Raw genomic sequence first — 17,563 nt, 5'->3', positions numbered from 1 at the left:
CTTACTACAGAAGCAGCTGTGGTGTTCAAACCTTTCTTTCTAGACTACATTAAAATCTACTATACCAACAACAATCTCAGTTCTTTAATTCTTAGTAGTAGATATCACTAGTAGTTTTCTAGTGGAGAAAACTAGTCAGGAGGCTGGAAAATACAAACTAATTGCATTTCTATGATATTCATCTCCAGTAATATTAAGAGACTATCCAAGCAAACCACTACCAACTCATGAGACCACCTTAATGCCTTGAATAACATACCAGGCAAAGTAAGTTAATACTATAGTTCTTATAAGATGAAAAAAATGTATCTAAGATATTAGATATTTAGGAGAAAATAGTTGTTTATGAAGTAGATTATATGAGACACAAGTGCAAATATCAAGATAATTGTTATTCAGAAAATGGATAATCTCACTGGAACTAGTCTTTACCTCCACAAAAGCCACCTGAAGTGATCTCTTCTTCAAATACATCAGAGAAACCCTTTCCTGCATTTAGTTTTGCCAGTCGACCATCGATAAACTGAAATTAAAAAGTGTCAAATATGTTAATTTTCCTTTACTTAAAAGATTTAATTTTTACTTACAACAAAAATATTAATAGCAGACACTCATATAAATTACACACATATGTGTGTACACACATACAGATACATGACAAGAAAATTCTCAAACCACTGAAACAGCAGGTACTCCGTAAATAGCAGCTTATTAGTTAAATGACAAATGTACGGCACAGACTAACTTCATTAACAAGAAATAAAACAGTGTGGCGGTAAAGGTCACAGCGTCTGTGAGGGTCTGCATGAGGCTGCTGCCAGGCGAGCCTTGGCCCGTGAGACTGTGTCCTCCCCACAGGCCTCAGTTTTCTCAGTATCTGCCTCATGCATTGCTGCAAACATTAAATTAAATTAACACAGACTTACTAGCACAGCCTCTGACGCAGTAAGCATCCAAGAAATGTTAGGCATTACTAATTTTGAGGTTAATATTAACTTCATCCAGTAAGATAAAACACTCATCTAAACTGTTATGTTCTAAAGCATAACAGAGCACCAGATAATTCTAACCATTTAACAACAAAATAAATATAACTTTCACAATTCCTGGCATATGTAGTGACTGAATGATCAGAACTACGGCTATGAACATGAATATTGTTCAGGTAAACGCATGTTGACTTGACTTGCATGAGGCTGTTTTAAGCAGTATTTTTCAGCATTCTGAAAGAAGAGATTGGGGTGGGAAATAGATGCTACCAAGAGCATCTGGAGATCCTTTTCAAAACACAGTACCTGGAGCGTATCGTCCACCACCTGTTTTGCCCCATCTCTGTCCTGTTCCTACATACACAGCGTAGCAGAATCTTGGGGTTCTGAAAAATACCCTTCGGTGATTATTTTGCTGACCAATCCCAGGCATAAACCAGTGATATATTTTACACGCATATGTACTACTGGCACTTGGTTAGTTTTATATCGTTAATCTGTGGCATCTGACACTTGTATCACTTACATTATGAAAAATATTATAAATGTTTTGAGGTTTCTCCACTCATAAGGACGGTGAAGTATCTTTAAGGCTCCATTGCATGAGAGGCAAAGGATAACACAAGAAAGACTTAAATGATGTCTGAAGAGCAGACTTGAAGATTTGGGGATTAACATAAAATGTTCATTTTCATTCTGGAATTAATTAATGCTGGCCACAATTTTTTCACCCTAGAAATTTAAAGTTTAGTTAAAATAAGGTAGCTTATATTAGTTAAAATAAGAATTTTTACAAAATTCTCACAGTCTGCCCTAGTTTTCTGGTTAAATGGTTAGTGGACAAAGCAACTAAGGGGAATGGTGAGGGCAGTACTGTTCCCAGGCAGCAAGGTGAAGATCAGGAACAGCAGGAAGTCACATCAGCTGTAAGATTCTGAGACAGAAATGTCTTACAGATGCAAATTAATGAAAAATGGCAAATGAATCAAGAGATTCCTATTCAAAATGTGGTTTAGGGGGGAGGGGAAAAAATGTGGTTTAACTACCTTATTACCATGCAATGGTTTTAACCAAACATGTGGTAAAATGGGTTTAAACAGACATAGTCTAAAAGGATACGGTCCTGGGGGGACCTTCAAGATGGTGGAGGAGTAAGACGTGGCGATCACCTTCCTCCCCACAAATACATCAGAAATACATCTACATGTGGAACAACTCCTACAGAACACCTACTGAACGCTGGCAGAAGACCTCAGACTTCCCAAAAGATGCCTGAAGGCGACCTACACACAGAGGCGGGGCCATATCCAAAGCTGAACCCCAGGAGCTGTGCAAACAAAGAAGAGAAAGGGAAATCTCTCCCAGCAGCCTCAGGAGCAGCAGATTAAATCTCCACAATCAACTTGATGTACCTGCATCTGTGGAATACCTGAATAGACAAAGAATCATCCCAAAATTGAGGCGGTGGACTTTGGGAGCAACTGTAGACTTGGGGTTTGCTGTCTGCAACTGACTTGTTTCTGATATTTATGTTTATCTTATTTTAGTTTTTAGTGCTTGTTATCACTGGTAGATTTATTTATTGGTTTGGTTGCTGTCTTCCTTTTTCTAAAATTATTATTATTGTTTATGTTAATAATTTTAATTTCCTTCCTTCCTCCCTCCCTCCCTCTTTGCTTTCCTCCCTCCCTCCCTCCCTCCCTTCCTTCCTTCCTTTCTTTCTTTCTTTTTTCTCCCTTTTCTTCTAAGCCGTGTGGCTGACAGGGTCTACGTGCTCCTGTCTGGAGTCAGGCCTGAGCCTCTGAGGTGGGAGAGCTGAGTTCAGGACACTGGACCAGCAGAGACCTCCGGGCCCCATGTAATATCAATCGGTGAGAGCTCTCCCAGAGATCTCCATCTCAATGCTAAGACCCAGCTCCACTCAATGACCAGCAAGCTACAGTGCTGGACACCCTATGCCAAACAACTAGCAAGACAGGAAAACAACCCCACCCATTAGCAGAGGGGCTGCCTAAAAGCATACTGAGTTCACAGACACCCCAAAACACACCACCGGACGTGGTCCTGGCCACTAGAGAGACAACATCCAGCCCCACCCACCAGAACACAGGCACCAGTCCCCTTCACCAGGAAGCCTATACAAGCCACTGAACTAACCTCACCCACTGGGGGCAGACACCAAAAACAACAGGAACTACAAACCTGCAGCCTGTAAAAAGAAGACCCCAAACACAGTAAGTTAAAGAAAATGAGAAGACAGAGAAATATGCAGCAGATGAAGGAGCAAGGTAAAAACCCACCAGACCAAACAAATGAAGAGGAAACAGGCAGTCTACCTTAAAAGGAATTCAGAGTAATGATCGTAAACATAAGCCAAAATCTTGGAAATAGAATGGAGAAAATACAAGAAACATTTAACAAGGAACTAGAAGAACTAAGGAGCAAACAAACAATGAAGAACAACACAATAAATGAAATTAAAATTTCTCTAAAAGGAATCAATAGCAGAATAACTGAGGCAGAAGAACGGATAAGTGACCTGAAGATAAAATAGGGGAAATAACTACTGCACAGCAGAATAAAGAAAAAAAGAAAGAAAAGAATTGAGGACAGTCTCAGAGACCTCTGGGACAACATTAAATGCACCAACATTCAAATTATATGGGTCCCAGAAGAAGAAGAGAAAAAGAAAGGGTCTGAGAAAATATTTGAAGAGATTATAACTGAAAACTTCCCTAACATGGGAAAGGAAATAGTCAATCAAGTCCAGGAAGCACACAGAGTCCCATACGGGATAAATCCAAGGAGAAACAGGCCAAGACACATTAATCAAACTATGAAAAATTAAATACAAAGAAAAAATATTGAAAGCAGCAAGGGAAAAGAAACAAATAACATACAAGGGAATCCCCATAAAGGTAACAGCTGATCTTTCAGCAGAAGCTCTACAAGCCAGAAGGGAGTGGCAGGACATATTTAAAGTGATGAAAGGGAAAAACCTACAACCAAGACTACTCTACCCAGCAAGGATCTCATTCAGGTTCGATGGCGAAATTAAAAACTTTACAGACAAACTGAAGCTAAGAGAATTCAGCACCACCAAACCAGCTTTACAACAAATGCTAAAGGAACTTCTCTAGGCAGGAAACACAAGAGAAGGAAAAGACCTACAATAACAACCTCAAATAATTAAGAAAATGGTAATAGGAACATACACATCGATAATTACCTTAAATGTAAATGGATTAAATGCTCCAACCAAAAGACATGGACTGCCGAATGGATACAAAAACAAGACCCGCATATATGCTCTCTACAAGAGACCCACTTCAGACCTAGGGACACATACAGACTGAAAGTGAGGGGATGGAAAAAGATATTCCATGCAAATGGAAATTTCAAAAAAGCTGGAGTAGCAATTCTCGTATCAGACAAAATCGACTTTAAAATAAAGACTATTACAAGAGACAAAGAAGGACACTACATAATGATCAAGGGATCAATGCAAGAAGAAGATATAACAATTGTAAATATTTATGCACCCAGCACAGGAGCACCTCAACACATAAGGCAAATGCTAACAGCCATAAAAGGGGAAATCAACAGTAATGCAATCATAGTAGGGGACTTTAACACTCCACTTTCACCAACGGACAGATCATCCAAAATGAAAATAAATTCGGAAACACAAGCTTTAAATGACACATTAGGAAAGATGGACTTAATTGATATTTATAGGACACTCCATCCAAAACAACAGAATACACTTTCTTCTCAAGTGCTCATGGAACATTCTCCAGGATAGATCATATCTTGGGTCACAAATCAGGCCTTGGTAAATTTAAGAACATTGAAATCGTATCAAGTATCTTTTCTGACCACAACGCTATGAGACTAGGTATCAATTACAGGAAAAAAACTGTAAAAAACACAAACACATGGAGGCTAAACAATATGATACTAAATAACCAAGAGATCACTGAAGAAATTAAGAGGAAATCAAAAAATACCTAGAAACAAATGACAATGAAAACACGACGACCCAAAACCTATGGGATGCAGCAAAAGCAGTTCTAAGAGGGAAGTTCATAGCAATACAATCCTACCTTAAGAAACAAGAAAAAGCTCAATAAACAACCTAACCCTACATCTAAAGCCATTAGAGAAAGAACAAAAAAACCCCAAAGTTAGAAGAAGGAAAGAAAACATAAAGATCATATCAGAAATAAATGAAAAAGAAATGAAGGAAACAATAGCAAAGATCAATAAAACTAAAAGCTGTTTCTTTGAGAAAGTAAAAAAAATTGATAAACCATTGGCCAGACTCATCAAGAAAAAAAGGGAGAAGACTCAAATCAACAGAATTAGAAATGAAAAAGGAGAAGTAACAACTGACACTGCAGAAATACAAAGGATCATGAGAGATTACTACAAGCAACTATATGCTAATAAAATGGACAACCTGGAAGAAATGGACAAATTCTTAGAATAGCACAACCTTCCGAGACTGAACCAGGAAGAAATAGAAAATATTAACAGACCAACCACAAGCACTGAAATTGAAACTGTGATTAAAAATCTTCCAACAAACAAAAGCCCAGGACCAGATGGCTTCACAGGCGAATTCTATCAAACATTTAGAGAAGAGCTAACACCTATCTTTCTTCAAACTCTTCCAAAATATAGCAGAGGGAGGAACACGCCCAAACTCATTCTATGAGGCCACCATCACCCTGATACCAAAACCAGACAAAGATGTCACAAAGAAAGAAAACTACAGGCCAACATCACTGATGAACACAGACACAAAAATCCTCAACAAAATACTAGCAAACAGAATCCAACAGCACATTAAAAGGATTGTACACCATGATCAAGTGGGATTTATCCCAGGAATGCAAGGATTCTTCAGTATACACAAATCAATCAATGTGATACACAATGTTAACAAACTGAAGGATAAAAACCATATGATAATCTCAAAAGATGCAGAAAAAGCTTTCGTCAAAATTGAACACCCATTTATGATAAAAATTCTCCAGAAAGTAGGCATAGAGGGAACCTACCTCAACATAATAAAGCCCATATATGACAAACCCACAGCCAACATCATTTATAATGGTGAAAAACTGAAACCATTTCCTCTAAGATCAGGAAAAGGACAAGGTTGCCCACTCTCACCACTATTATTCAACATAGTTTTGAAAGTTTTAGCCACAGCAATCAGAGAAGAAAAAGAAATAAAAGGAATCCAAATCAGAAAAGAAGAAGTAACACTGTCATTGTTTGAAGATGACATTATACTATACACACAGAATCCTAAAGATGCTACCAGAAAACCACACTAGAGCTAATCAATGAATTTGGTAAAGTAGCAGGATACAAAATTAATGCACAGAAATCTTCGTATTGCTATATACTAAAGATGAAAAATCCTAAAAAGAAATTAAGGAAATACTCCCATTTACCATTGTCACAAAAAGAATAAAATACCTAGGGATAAACCTTCCTAAGAAGACAAAAGACCTGTATGCAGAAAACTATAAGACACTGATGAAAGAAATTAAAGATGATACAGACAGTTGGAGAGATATACCATGTTCTTGGACTGGAAGAATCAACACTGTGAAAATGACTATCCTACCCAAAGCAATCTACAGATTCAATGCAATCCTTATCAAACTACCAATGGCATTTTTCACAGAACTAGAACAAAAAATTTCACAATTTGTATGGAAACACAAAAGACCCCTATAGCCAGAGCAATCTTGAGAAAAAACAACGTAGCTGGAGGAATCAGGTTCCCTGAATTCAGACTATACAACAAAGCTACAGTAATCAAGACAGTATGGTACTGGCACAAAAACAGAAATATAGATCAATCGAACAGGAAAGAAAGCCCAGAGATAAACCCACACACCTATGGTCACCTTATCTTTGATAAAGGAGGCAAGAATATACAATGGAGAAAAGAGAGCCTCTTCAACAAGTGGTGCTGGGAAAACTGGACAGCTACATGTAAAAGAATGAAATTAGAACACTTCCTAACACCATACACAAAAATAAACTCAAAATGAATTAAAGACCTAAATGTAAGGCCAGACACTATAGGACTCTTAGAGGAAAACATAGGCAGAACACTCCATGACATAAATTACAGCAGGATCCGTGCTGACCCACCTCCTAGAGAAATGGAAATAAAAACAAAAATAAACAAATGGGACCTAATGAAACTTAAAAACTTCTGCACAGCAAAGGAAACCATAAACAAGATGAAAAGACAACCCTCAGAGTGGGAGAAAATATTTGCAAAGGAGGCAACTGACAAAGGACTAATCTCCAAAATATACAAGCAGTTCATGTAGCTCAATTTCAAAAATCAAACAACTCAAATCCAAAAATGGGCAGAAGACCTGAATAGACATTTCTCCAAAGAAGATATACAGATGGCCAAGAAACATATGAAAGGATGCTCAACATCACTAATCCTTGGAGAAATGCAAATCAAAACTACAATGAGGTATCACCTCACACCAGTCAGAATGGCCATCATCAAAAAATCTACCAACAATAAATGCTGGAGAGGGTGTGGAGAGAAGGGAATCCTCTTGCACTGATGGTGGGAATGTAAATTGATACAGCCACTATGGAGAACAGTATGGAGGTTCCTTAAAAAACTAAAAATAGAACTACCACATGACTCAGCAATCCCACTACTCGGCATATACCCTGAGAAAACCATAATTCAAAAAGAGTCATGTACCACAATGTTCATTGCAGCTCTATTGACAACAGCCAGGACATGGAAGCAACCTAAGTGTCCATCGACAGGTGAATGGATAAAGAAGATGTGGCACATACATACAATGGAATAATTACTCAGCCATAAAAAGAAAAGAAATTGAGTTATTTGTAGTGAGGTGGATGGACCTAGAGTCTGTCATACAGAGTGAAGTAAGTCAGAAAGAGAAAAACAAATACCATATGCTAACACATATATATGGAATCTAAAAAAAAAAGTGGTTCTGATGAACCTAGGGGCAGAACAGGAATAAAGTCGCAGACATAGAGAATGGACTTGAGGACACGGAGAGGGGGAAGGGAAAGCTGGGACGAGGTGAGAGAGTGGCATTGACATATAGACACTACCAAATGTAAAATAGATAGCTAGTGGGAAGCAGCCACATTGCACAAGGAGATCAGCTTAGTGCTTTGTGACCTCCCTAGAGGGGTGGGAAGGGAGGGTGGGAGGGAGATGCAAGAGGAAGGGGATATGGGGATATATGTATATGTATAGCTGATTCACTTTGTTATACAGAAGAAACTAACACAACATTATAAAGCAATTATACTCCAATAAAGATGTTACAAACTAAAAAAAAAAAAAAAAGAAAAAGGGTCCGGTCCTGGCTTTTTTGTTAGAGTACGAGTTGCTCTCATAAAAATTAGAACTGAGGGCAGGGTCCGTAGATTATCCATTTTTACAGCCACGTTATGCTTGGCACAGAAAAGGTTCTGATAGAACAAATGAAAATGAACGTGGAGTTTGGAGTCTGAAAGCCCTCCCTCACACTCTGCCACTTATTAGCTTTATGATCTCAGGCAAGTTGCCATCTCTGGGACTCTGTTTCCCCTTGTATAAAATGGGAATAATAATACATAAATACCTTATGGGGTTTTGTAAGAGTTAACTAAAATAACGTGAAGTGCCTATATTGTAGACACAGCATAAATGTTAAATAATCAAGTTCACTTTCCCTACTGTCACCACCCTTTCCATTTCTGTCAACCCCTGAGGTTCCTGAGTGAGGGATCACGGCCCCTCAGGTAGGCAGCTTTAACACCTGGCAGAACGCCTAACACATAGTTGGAAATGAAAGTTTACGAGGGACTGAATACACTGAAACAATGCTAAAGGGCATACACTTTTCATGGTTTTAAAGTTAAAGAACTATAAGTTGTGGAATTATTCATTTCATCTCGAGATAAAAGATAGTAACTTCCAACCTTGGGCACCTTAGCTACATACAATAAATGGTTAATTTGAAAATTATATAGTTTAAAATGCTTGCAGAATTTGACTTGCACACACTTTCAGCACAGTATGATAAATCAAACTAAAGTGATCTAAGGTGATGGATTTTGAAAAAATAAGGTGAAGCAAAATGATAAATTTAAAATAATATATTACTGACAAATGGAACAAACTAAGACATCCTTTTAAAGGACTTAATGTGCCTTAAAAGATTAAGACTACAAGACTTTTTAAAAGGTTTTCATTTTTGTGTTTACTGGAAATAATCCATTCATTTTAGTTTGAGTGGAACAGTTCAAGTCTAAAAAGAGATAAATCCCAAACCTATTTACTGATGATGCGTTTTTGAGGATGAGTAACTACTCTGTGTTACTGTGATTTGAGCCAATAGAAATTCATCACTTGGTAAAATGCCCCGTGTTATCACTGACTTTGCAAACAATCCTGTCAGTGACTGACACTTAATCAACATACGTACTTAATGAAAATGTCTGTTCTTAAAGGATTAATTTTGTGTGCACACACACGCACACACACACACACACACACACACACATTACATACACACACATACCAATGCGGACACCCAGGAATAACTGAGAAGCGGTATTAATGGAGAGGAATGTTGAACCTAACAGTTCTCTAAACTCCTTTTTCTATTTTTGATTGAATAACAGCTTTTATTTTTTCCAAGTGAGATTGGTTCATGGTCACACCACTCTAATAACTCTGGAGCATTTCATAGTAAGGGAAAACAGTAGCTACAGTTGTACAGACATAATTTTGAACTAAAAAGTATTACCTTTTGGAAAAGCAATGTCTATATAATGTACTGTAACCTGTCGCTTGACTAGTACTTACCCACATCACTTAGTAAACATGTATCTAAGACATAAGTTAAAATTAGGTGCAAGTAGATTTTTAAAAGAATTTATGAGTATGCTTTTAAGTTAATGCTTTTTACATAAATCTTAGTATTTTGCTTTTTATTCCAAAAGTAAAAATTAATACCTGGAACTAAACATGCTAAATAATCACACGAAAACTTAAACAACATAACTGGAAATCCCCAAAACATTCATAGATGTAATTCCATACTATAGATTCTATAATTTACTTATAAACTATAAATAGACAAAATTTATTTAATAAGAATAAATATAATTCTCAAGATCAATAACATCATCCCCTCTAAGTCATTAACAGTTGCAAGAACTGGATTTTGTTAATCCATACAATGTGCTCTTAAAGTGGTGTAACAGGTTACAAGATAAATGTAATTAAGCACCAAAACTGCTTCCTGCTGACTCTTTTTCTTTTGATATTGACATCACTAAGGCTTTCCAAAGAGTTTTTATCTTCAAACAACCATCTTAATAGGAAACTGAGTCAATCTAAAAAAATTATCTGTTGTTGTAAATGCCCTTCAGTAAGCACTATTGTTAAATGGAAATGAACATCTCCACTTCAGTTTTTAACATGTAATTAAATATAAAATGAATGTTTTACAAATGTAATAAAACATAAAGAACAGACTTGATGGCAAGCATCTTTACAAAAAATATAAAAAGTATGTTCTGATCAGATTCACAAGTTAAACGTGAATAGATGGCCAGTAGGCCAGAGGGAATGTATCTTTCCTCTGAGAGACAAAGTGTATGTTTTTCATAGTTCTTTGATTCTTCACCAGTCAGCGAGTTTCTGGCATTTAGTCCAACAATCCAAAACAAGTTATGCTATTAATCCATGTTCTGATGACTTCAGTGGTCTAGGAATATGTCCTATAAATATTTAATTGCAATTGATCCATCAAAACTCTGAGGATGACAATAATTAAGTTTCAAGATTCTTATATCATTTTAAAAGAAATATTTGATTTTTTAATTAAAAGCTCATAAAAAGATTGTTCTGGGGAGAGGGGGCCAGGGGAGCACTTCTCTACCAACCTGGGGAGTGGGGACGGGGAGGACTGTTTTTAGTGCCCACGTGACAGTCTTGTCCCTGAAGAAAAGCAACAGATGCACTGGAGGCACACAACACACAAACCCACACGCCCACACCCCCTCTCCACCTGAAGGAGAAATGACCAAGCCTCAAAAATTTACCTCGTATTAGAAACCCTTCTTGGGGACAAAGATAACTATTAAAGTCTTGAGAGCTAGAGAAAGAGACATTTTTTAACGAATTGGAAATCTTTAGAAATTTAAAGAAAAGTTTAAATACTGTAAAAAAAATTACTTCTAAAATATATTAATTTCTTATGGATCTTTAAATTATCCTTTCTATATAACGCTTTGGGCTAAAAAAAAAAATAAGTTGTCTAATTTAAATATTTCTTCTTAAACAGGCGCAGTAAACCTTGACAGGTTAGTGAAAACTACACTGAAGTGCTACAATAAATTAATCAACAGATACTTACAGACATCTGCTAAATGCCAGGCATTCAGTTAGTTAGCTATATATAAACACAAACTGCTGTAACAAGTGGGAAAAAGGTAGGTCAGCTTAAAGCTAAACCAAGAGAAGTATGTGAAGGAACAGAAATAGTTATTTTTATTCCATTTCAAGGATTAGGTAATCATATGACTGTAGTATACTAAATTAGACCACCATGGTATAAGGAACAGAAAAACACTTTGAAGGGTATTATAAAAAGCCCACTCAGTGCAATTTATCAGCAGAACTAATAACTTAATGGGACAACAACAGTCCTTCCAGGATATATCAACAGACACGAAATAATCTGCAACAGAATTAAGTCTTTTGAGCTTCATGACCACCAGACAAAAATATTTCATTAATTTGTTCATTCAATAAACATTTAATTGAATGTTTACTATATGCCAGGCACTTTTCTAGATGCCTAAAAAAACAGAAATGAATGAAACAGACAAAAATTCAAGCCTTCGTAATGTTTAAACATCTAGCGTTTGGGGACGGAGGGACAGAACAGATGGCATGAAATAAGAAGTGTAATGAATTATGTAATGTGTTAGAAGGGAATGAGTGTTGGAAAATAAAACAGACCTGAACGAGGGAGCTCGGGGAGCGTGGGGCAAGGAGCTTTCGGTTGGCGACAGTGTGGTCCAGGGCAGACATCACCATGAGGAGGACACCTGAGCCGAGGCTGGAGGGCAATGAGGCAGCGAGCCCGTGGTCCGGGGGAGAAGAGGACCCAGGAAAGGGGAACCACGGGCATCAACAAGGCGCAGAGCAGGTGTGGACGCACCCAGCAGGCCTGTACCGAGGTCCAGGGGTTGAGAGAAAAACCAAGCAGCGGTGATGCCTGTTCTCACCTTGATTCACAACCTGCAGTCTCAACGGTGCTCTGAACGATGCCGAACAACCTCCTTTTTTCTCCAGCCCGCTCACTCTCCATCTACTTCAGGTCTTCTCTCCCCTTAAAGGTCTAGCCACCTCCCCTTCCTCTCTCAGCCCATGACCTTGCTTCCTAATCTCACTGGGAAAAAAAAAAAATGAAACCTAAAGCAACTGAAAGAGAAATTCTGCCAGCTCCTGGCTCACGCCCCCGCCCCTTCCTGCTGTGCACGGGGTGTCTGCTCCTCAGGGACCAGCTCCTCTAGCGCCTCCCCCTCCTATCTCCTGAGTAGACCCGTCTCTGCCAGGTCTGCCCTACGGCCCACGAGCACGTGCCTTCTCCTCCTGACCCCATGTCTTCTCTGGCCTTGTCCACTTCGACGCTCCTCTTTAGGGTGAAACTCAGAAGCGTGGCCAGTACTGCTGTCTCCAGGCCCTCCCCGCCCGCACCCCAATCACAAGGTCTCCCTCACCTCTCCGGTAAAGCTGCTCCTGCTGGGGTCATCCTATCTCCATGTTACTAAATCCAGTGCTCAAGTCCAAGTTCTTCCTTTAATCAACCTGTCACAAGCATCTGACACAGTTGGTCCCTCCACTATGGTGTCCTTTCTCTACTTGGTCCCAAAGGTACTCACTAGCCTGAATTCTCTCCTACCTCCAGGGTTACTCACTCCTTCTCGGCCTCCTTGGTCATTGCCCTCTGCTATTTCCTGGTCCCTGGACCTCTGGTCAATCCTATTTATACTCACTCCTTTGGTCATCTCACTTGGTCTCCAGTCTAATGACTTTAACTACTATCTACACGCTGATGACTCCCAAATTTATATCTCAGGTCTAATTTTCGCCTCTGCCTCATCTATCCATTTGCCTAATAAATATCTTACTTGGATGTCTAAAAGACATCGCAGACTTAACATGTCCAAAACTGAACTCTTATTCTTCCCACCAAAATTTCTCCTGCCCACAATCTTGCCCATTTCGATAAAATGCGAATACATCCTGCCAGTTTCTTGGATGAGAAATCATGCAATCATCCCTGACTCCTTTCTCACACACTGCACGTTAAATCTTTCAGAACATCCATTGGCTATCTTCAGGACAGATCCACAGTCTGACCAGTTCTCTCATCTTCCACAGACCAGTTCCAGACTGCCCTCTCCTCTCACACAGATTACAGCACAGCCTCTATATCTTCCTTCTGCTTCCCCCATGACCACCCCACAGGATGGTGCCCAAATGCCACATTCCCCATGAAATCTACACTGGCTATGCTACTGTAAGGTGCAATCTCACCCCAACCCCTGGTGGTCCCCCTTCTTGTTCTATTTACTTTTCCACAGTCCTTATCATCTCTGAACATTCTACATAATTTAGCTAACTTATTGTTGGTCCCCCTCCCACTAGAAACACAGAATTCACAACGTCAGAAATTCTTTTCCGCTTTGTTCTCCAAAGTATCCCAGCACCCAGAACACTTCCTAGTAGACAGCAGACACTCAAATTATACTGTTGAATGACAGAATGAATAAAGAATACTTAGATGAGTGTTTCCAAAATTTTAGTGTGCCTATTTTTATGGTATTTCATTATTAATGTAAATTTCTGGGTTTTAATCCAAGCCTCCTAAATCCAAAATTTTTGAAGGTGAGACTTAAGAAGATGCGTCTTTAATAGACTTTCTAGCTAAATCTGATGCAGGTGGTTTGAGCCCACATTTAGACAAACGCTGTTTAGGATACTTCTTGAAACTCATTAACAAAGGATGCTGAAAAAATGTATCCCTTGGGCTTCCCTGGTGGTGCAGTGGTTGAGTATCTGCCTGCCAATGCAGGGGACACGGGTTCGAGCCCTAGTCTGGGGAGATCCCACATGCCGCGGAGCAACTAGGCCCGTGAGCCACAACTACTGAGCCTGCGCGTCTGGAGCCTGTGCTCCGCAACAAGAGAGGCCGCGACAGTGAGAGGCCCGCGCACCACGATGAAGAGTGGCCCCCGCTTGCCACAACTAGAGAAAGCCCTCGCACAGAAACGAAGACCCAACACAGCCAAAAATAAATAAATAAATTTTTTAAAAAATGTATCCCTTGTCCTAATAAGCTCTCTCTCCTTGTGTATTCCTTTTTCTACCAATAGGTGTCCATGTCTTCCCTATGTCACATGTTATTTTTATTCTTTTTTCATGTTATAAAATATGTGCTTGATACAATTACCATCTCCCATCCATTCATATGTCAAATATTTCCTAATACTCCCAAACTGTTGAATTTTTAGCACTAGGAATGCATGTGTTGATCTTAGCTATAGATGACATACCATAAATAAGTAACTATCGTGCTTCTTTCAAAAAAGATCAATAGAAAAATGTAGAAATGTATAAGAATTTATTATTTATGTTAAAAGCTTTCTAAAATCTCCAGCTAACATAAAAGGAAAATATTTGGCTTTTGACCCACTCCTTTTATCCAATATCTTATGAAGTCAGAGAAAGTGGGTCATAGCACAAAATACAGAGAGTGCGGAGGATCCCTCAGAATTTTCACTTTTACACACTATACCAGTAAGTGACTCTAGGTTTGAAATTACAGACACCACTCAGTTGAAACACCTGACTCCTACAATGTTTGGATTTTCCCAAATGAAATACATGAAGAGCTTACAAAATATCCATTATATTCAATTTTATGAGCTCATCATCTAGCAAAATCATAAAGACATTTTCCTGCCTATTTCTTATAACAGGAATAGCAGTTTTTATTTGATTTCTTTATTTAACAATATTAAGTGTCTACTATATACTAGATATTAGGATACAAACACTTTAAAAATGATCCTTGTCTTTACAGAGCCTACAACTCAAGAAGGAGCCAAACAAACCAACAAATATCATACGGTACAAATCCAAGATGCTAAAAGGCAAGGAATTTATAAAAGACTGAGAGATCAAGAACCTGCAAAAGGGACATCTGAACCAAGTCTTAAAGAATGACTGAGTTGAGTAACGTAAAATGGGGAGACAGCGTTCAAGCCAGAGAAGACAGGAAGGCAACCAGCACAGATGCATTTATTCATTCCCTTACTCCTGAAGGGACGGTAAGTCTTAGTGGCTCCGTGGATCCAAGTCCTATCTCTACCACATACTAGCTGCTGTGTACACTCTTAGCAAATTATTTAACCTCCCCATAATTTAGGTGTATAACCTGCAAAGTGGCAGTAATAAAGTAGGTCACTGTGAAGATTAAACTAGTCTAGATAAAGCACTCAAACAGTACCCTGCATAAGTCAATATTCAATAAATGTTATTTTTATTTATTCATAATGACCATCATTCATTCTCTCACTATTTATTAAGTATCCATTACAATTCAAGTGAGAAGCATAAAGAGGTGAAACCATTTTCAGAGACCTAAGAGCAAACATCCAGAATGGCTGCAGTAAGGGTATTTAGAAGTATTAGAGAAAAAAACTAGAGAGACAAATGCCAGAAGATGATGATTCTGTGTGCCAGGCTAGGGTGTGAATGTCACCCTAGATATAATAAGAAAGATGTAAGATTTGCTTTTCAGAAAGAATGCTCTCAAAGCAGACTGGAGGATGGCTTGAAAGGGGGGCTAAATGAAAGAACACAAACCGGTTGCCCAACAAGTCACTGACACTGAAACGGGGGAGAATAAAATAGGTAAATCTAACATTTAGAAAGCAGAATCAACAGAACATAGTAAACAACTAGAAACTGGGTGCAAGAAAGGTTCGTGGTGATGGTATGAGAAAAGATGACACTTAATTTTCTGGTTTAGGCAACAGGGTAGAATTAGTTCCCAAAAGAAGGGGTGCAGGAGGGGTCAGTGTGTGTGTGTATGTGCAGATGCACGTATGTATATGGGCGATGCATGTGTTTGTATGGGAGTGTATGTATATGCATACACGCATGTATACATTTGCATGGGTCTAGACTAAAGATACGTTTAGGACTTATCATAATAGGTAATTAACACATGTATGGTCCTACATAAGGAAGCCCAGTGAGCTGGTATGAGCTAGAGACGTAGAGGTCTGAGGACAGAGACATTCAGGGTACAGACAGAGGCAAGCGTAATGATAAAGGGCCCAGGAGGAACTGCCTAGAGAAAGGGAAGAAGTTGGAATGTTGTATCACGGATAAAAAGAACAAGAGTATTCTAACAAGTACTACTAGTCAATATGCCAGTAAGTGAGCAGAGAGAGGACTCTTTTCCTATTCACTACAGCTGTAAAAACAAAGGCTACCCTCGCAGGAGAAACCACACACCCACTCTTTTTAAAAACAATTTACAACAGCCAGTACATGGAAGCAACCTAAGTGTCCATCGACAGATGAATGGATAAAGAAGATGTGGCACATATATACAATGGAATATTGCTCAGCCATAAAAAGAAACGAAATTGAGTAATTTGTAGTGAGGTGGATGGACCTAGAATCTGTCATACAAAGTAAAGTAAGTCAGAAAGAGAAAAATAAATACTGTATGCTAACACATATATATGGAATCTAAAAAAAAAAAAAAAATGGTTCTGATGAACCTAGGGGCAGGACAGGAATAAAGACGCAGACGTACAGAATGGACTTGAGGACACGGGGAGGGGGAAGGGTAAGCTGGGATGACGTGAGAGAGTGGCATGGACATATATACACTACTAAACGTAAAATAGATAGCTAGTGGGAAGCAGCCGCATAGCACAGGGAGATCAGCTCGGTGCTTTGTGACCACCTAGAGGGGTGGGATAGGGAGGGTGGGAGGGAGATGCAAGAGGGAGGAGATATGGGGATATATGTATATGTATAACTGATTCACTTTGTTATAAAGCAGAAGCTAACACACCATTGTAAAGCAATTATACTTCAATAAAGATGTTAAAAAAAAGAAAAAAGAAAAGAAAAATTACAAACCAAAAAAAAAAAGAAAAAAAAGTGTCCTCTTCCAGTATGCAGAATGAGAACATTGTTGGATGGGAAAGTTTGAGAAAGACACATTTATATTATCTTATGAGGAACACTAAAAGAGGTTTTGCCAAGTTGAATTTCCCTATCATTTTCCACTCTGATAAAGTTAGAATATGGACAAGCAGAATTATTTTGCGGAAAAAAATGTATCTACTGTAATATATTTGAGCTCCAGATGTCCAACAGTGACCTAGGCTGCCAGCGAACAGAGAGTCTGTATTCATGGACATCCCACAGGTCTGTG

The 17,563-nt window shown here is 38.6% G+C and overlaps 1 protein-coding gene across 8 annotated transcripts in view; it reads right to left on the bottom strand.

Moving 5' to 3' along the window:
* Positions 1–17,563, bottom strand: part of DENND1B (DENN domain containing 1B) — a gene marked incomplete at its 3' end in the record, with an annotated part of 254,407 nt that overhangs the window by 53,255 nt on the left and 183,589 nt on the right. For 7 of the 8 annotated variants that reach the window (XM_082394433.1, XM_082394435.1, XM_082394436.1 and 4 more), the window contains one exon: positions 433–523. In XM_082394433.1, coding sequence (XP_082250559.1) covers positions 433–523 — 91 coding nt within the window. Of the gene's footprint in view, positions 1–421; positions 524–17,563 lie in introns of those variants that run through there. The other variant, XM_082394440.1, reaches the window with a different exon arrangement.

Source organism: Balaenoptera borealis (assembly GCF_965194805.1).
Source record: "Balaenoptera borealis genome assembly, chromosome: 1".
Classification (NCBI taxonomy): Eukaryota; Metazoa; Chordata; class Mammalia; order Artiodactyla; family Balaenopteridae; genus Balaenoptera; species Balaenoptera borealis.
This window is presented reverse-complemented; position numbering and strand designations above follow the sequence as displayed.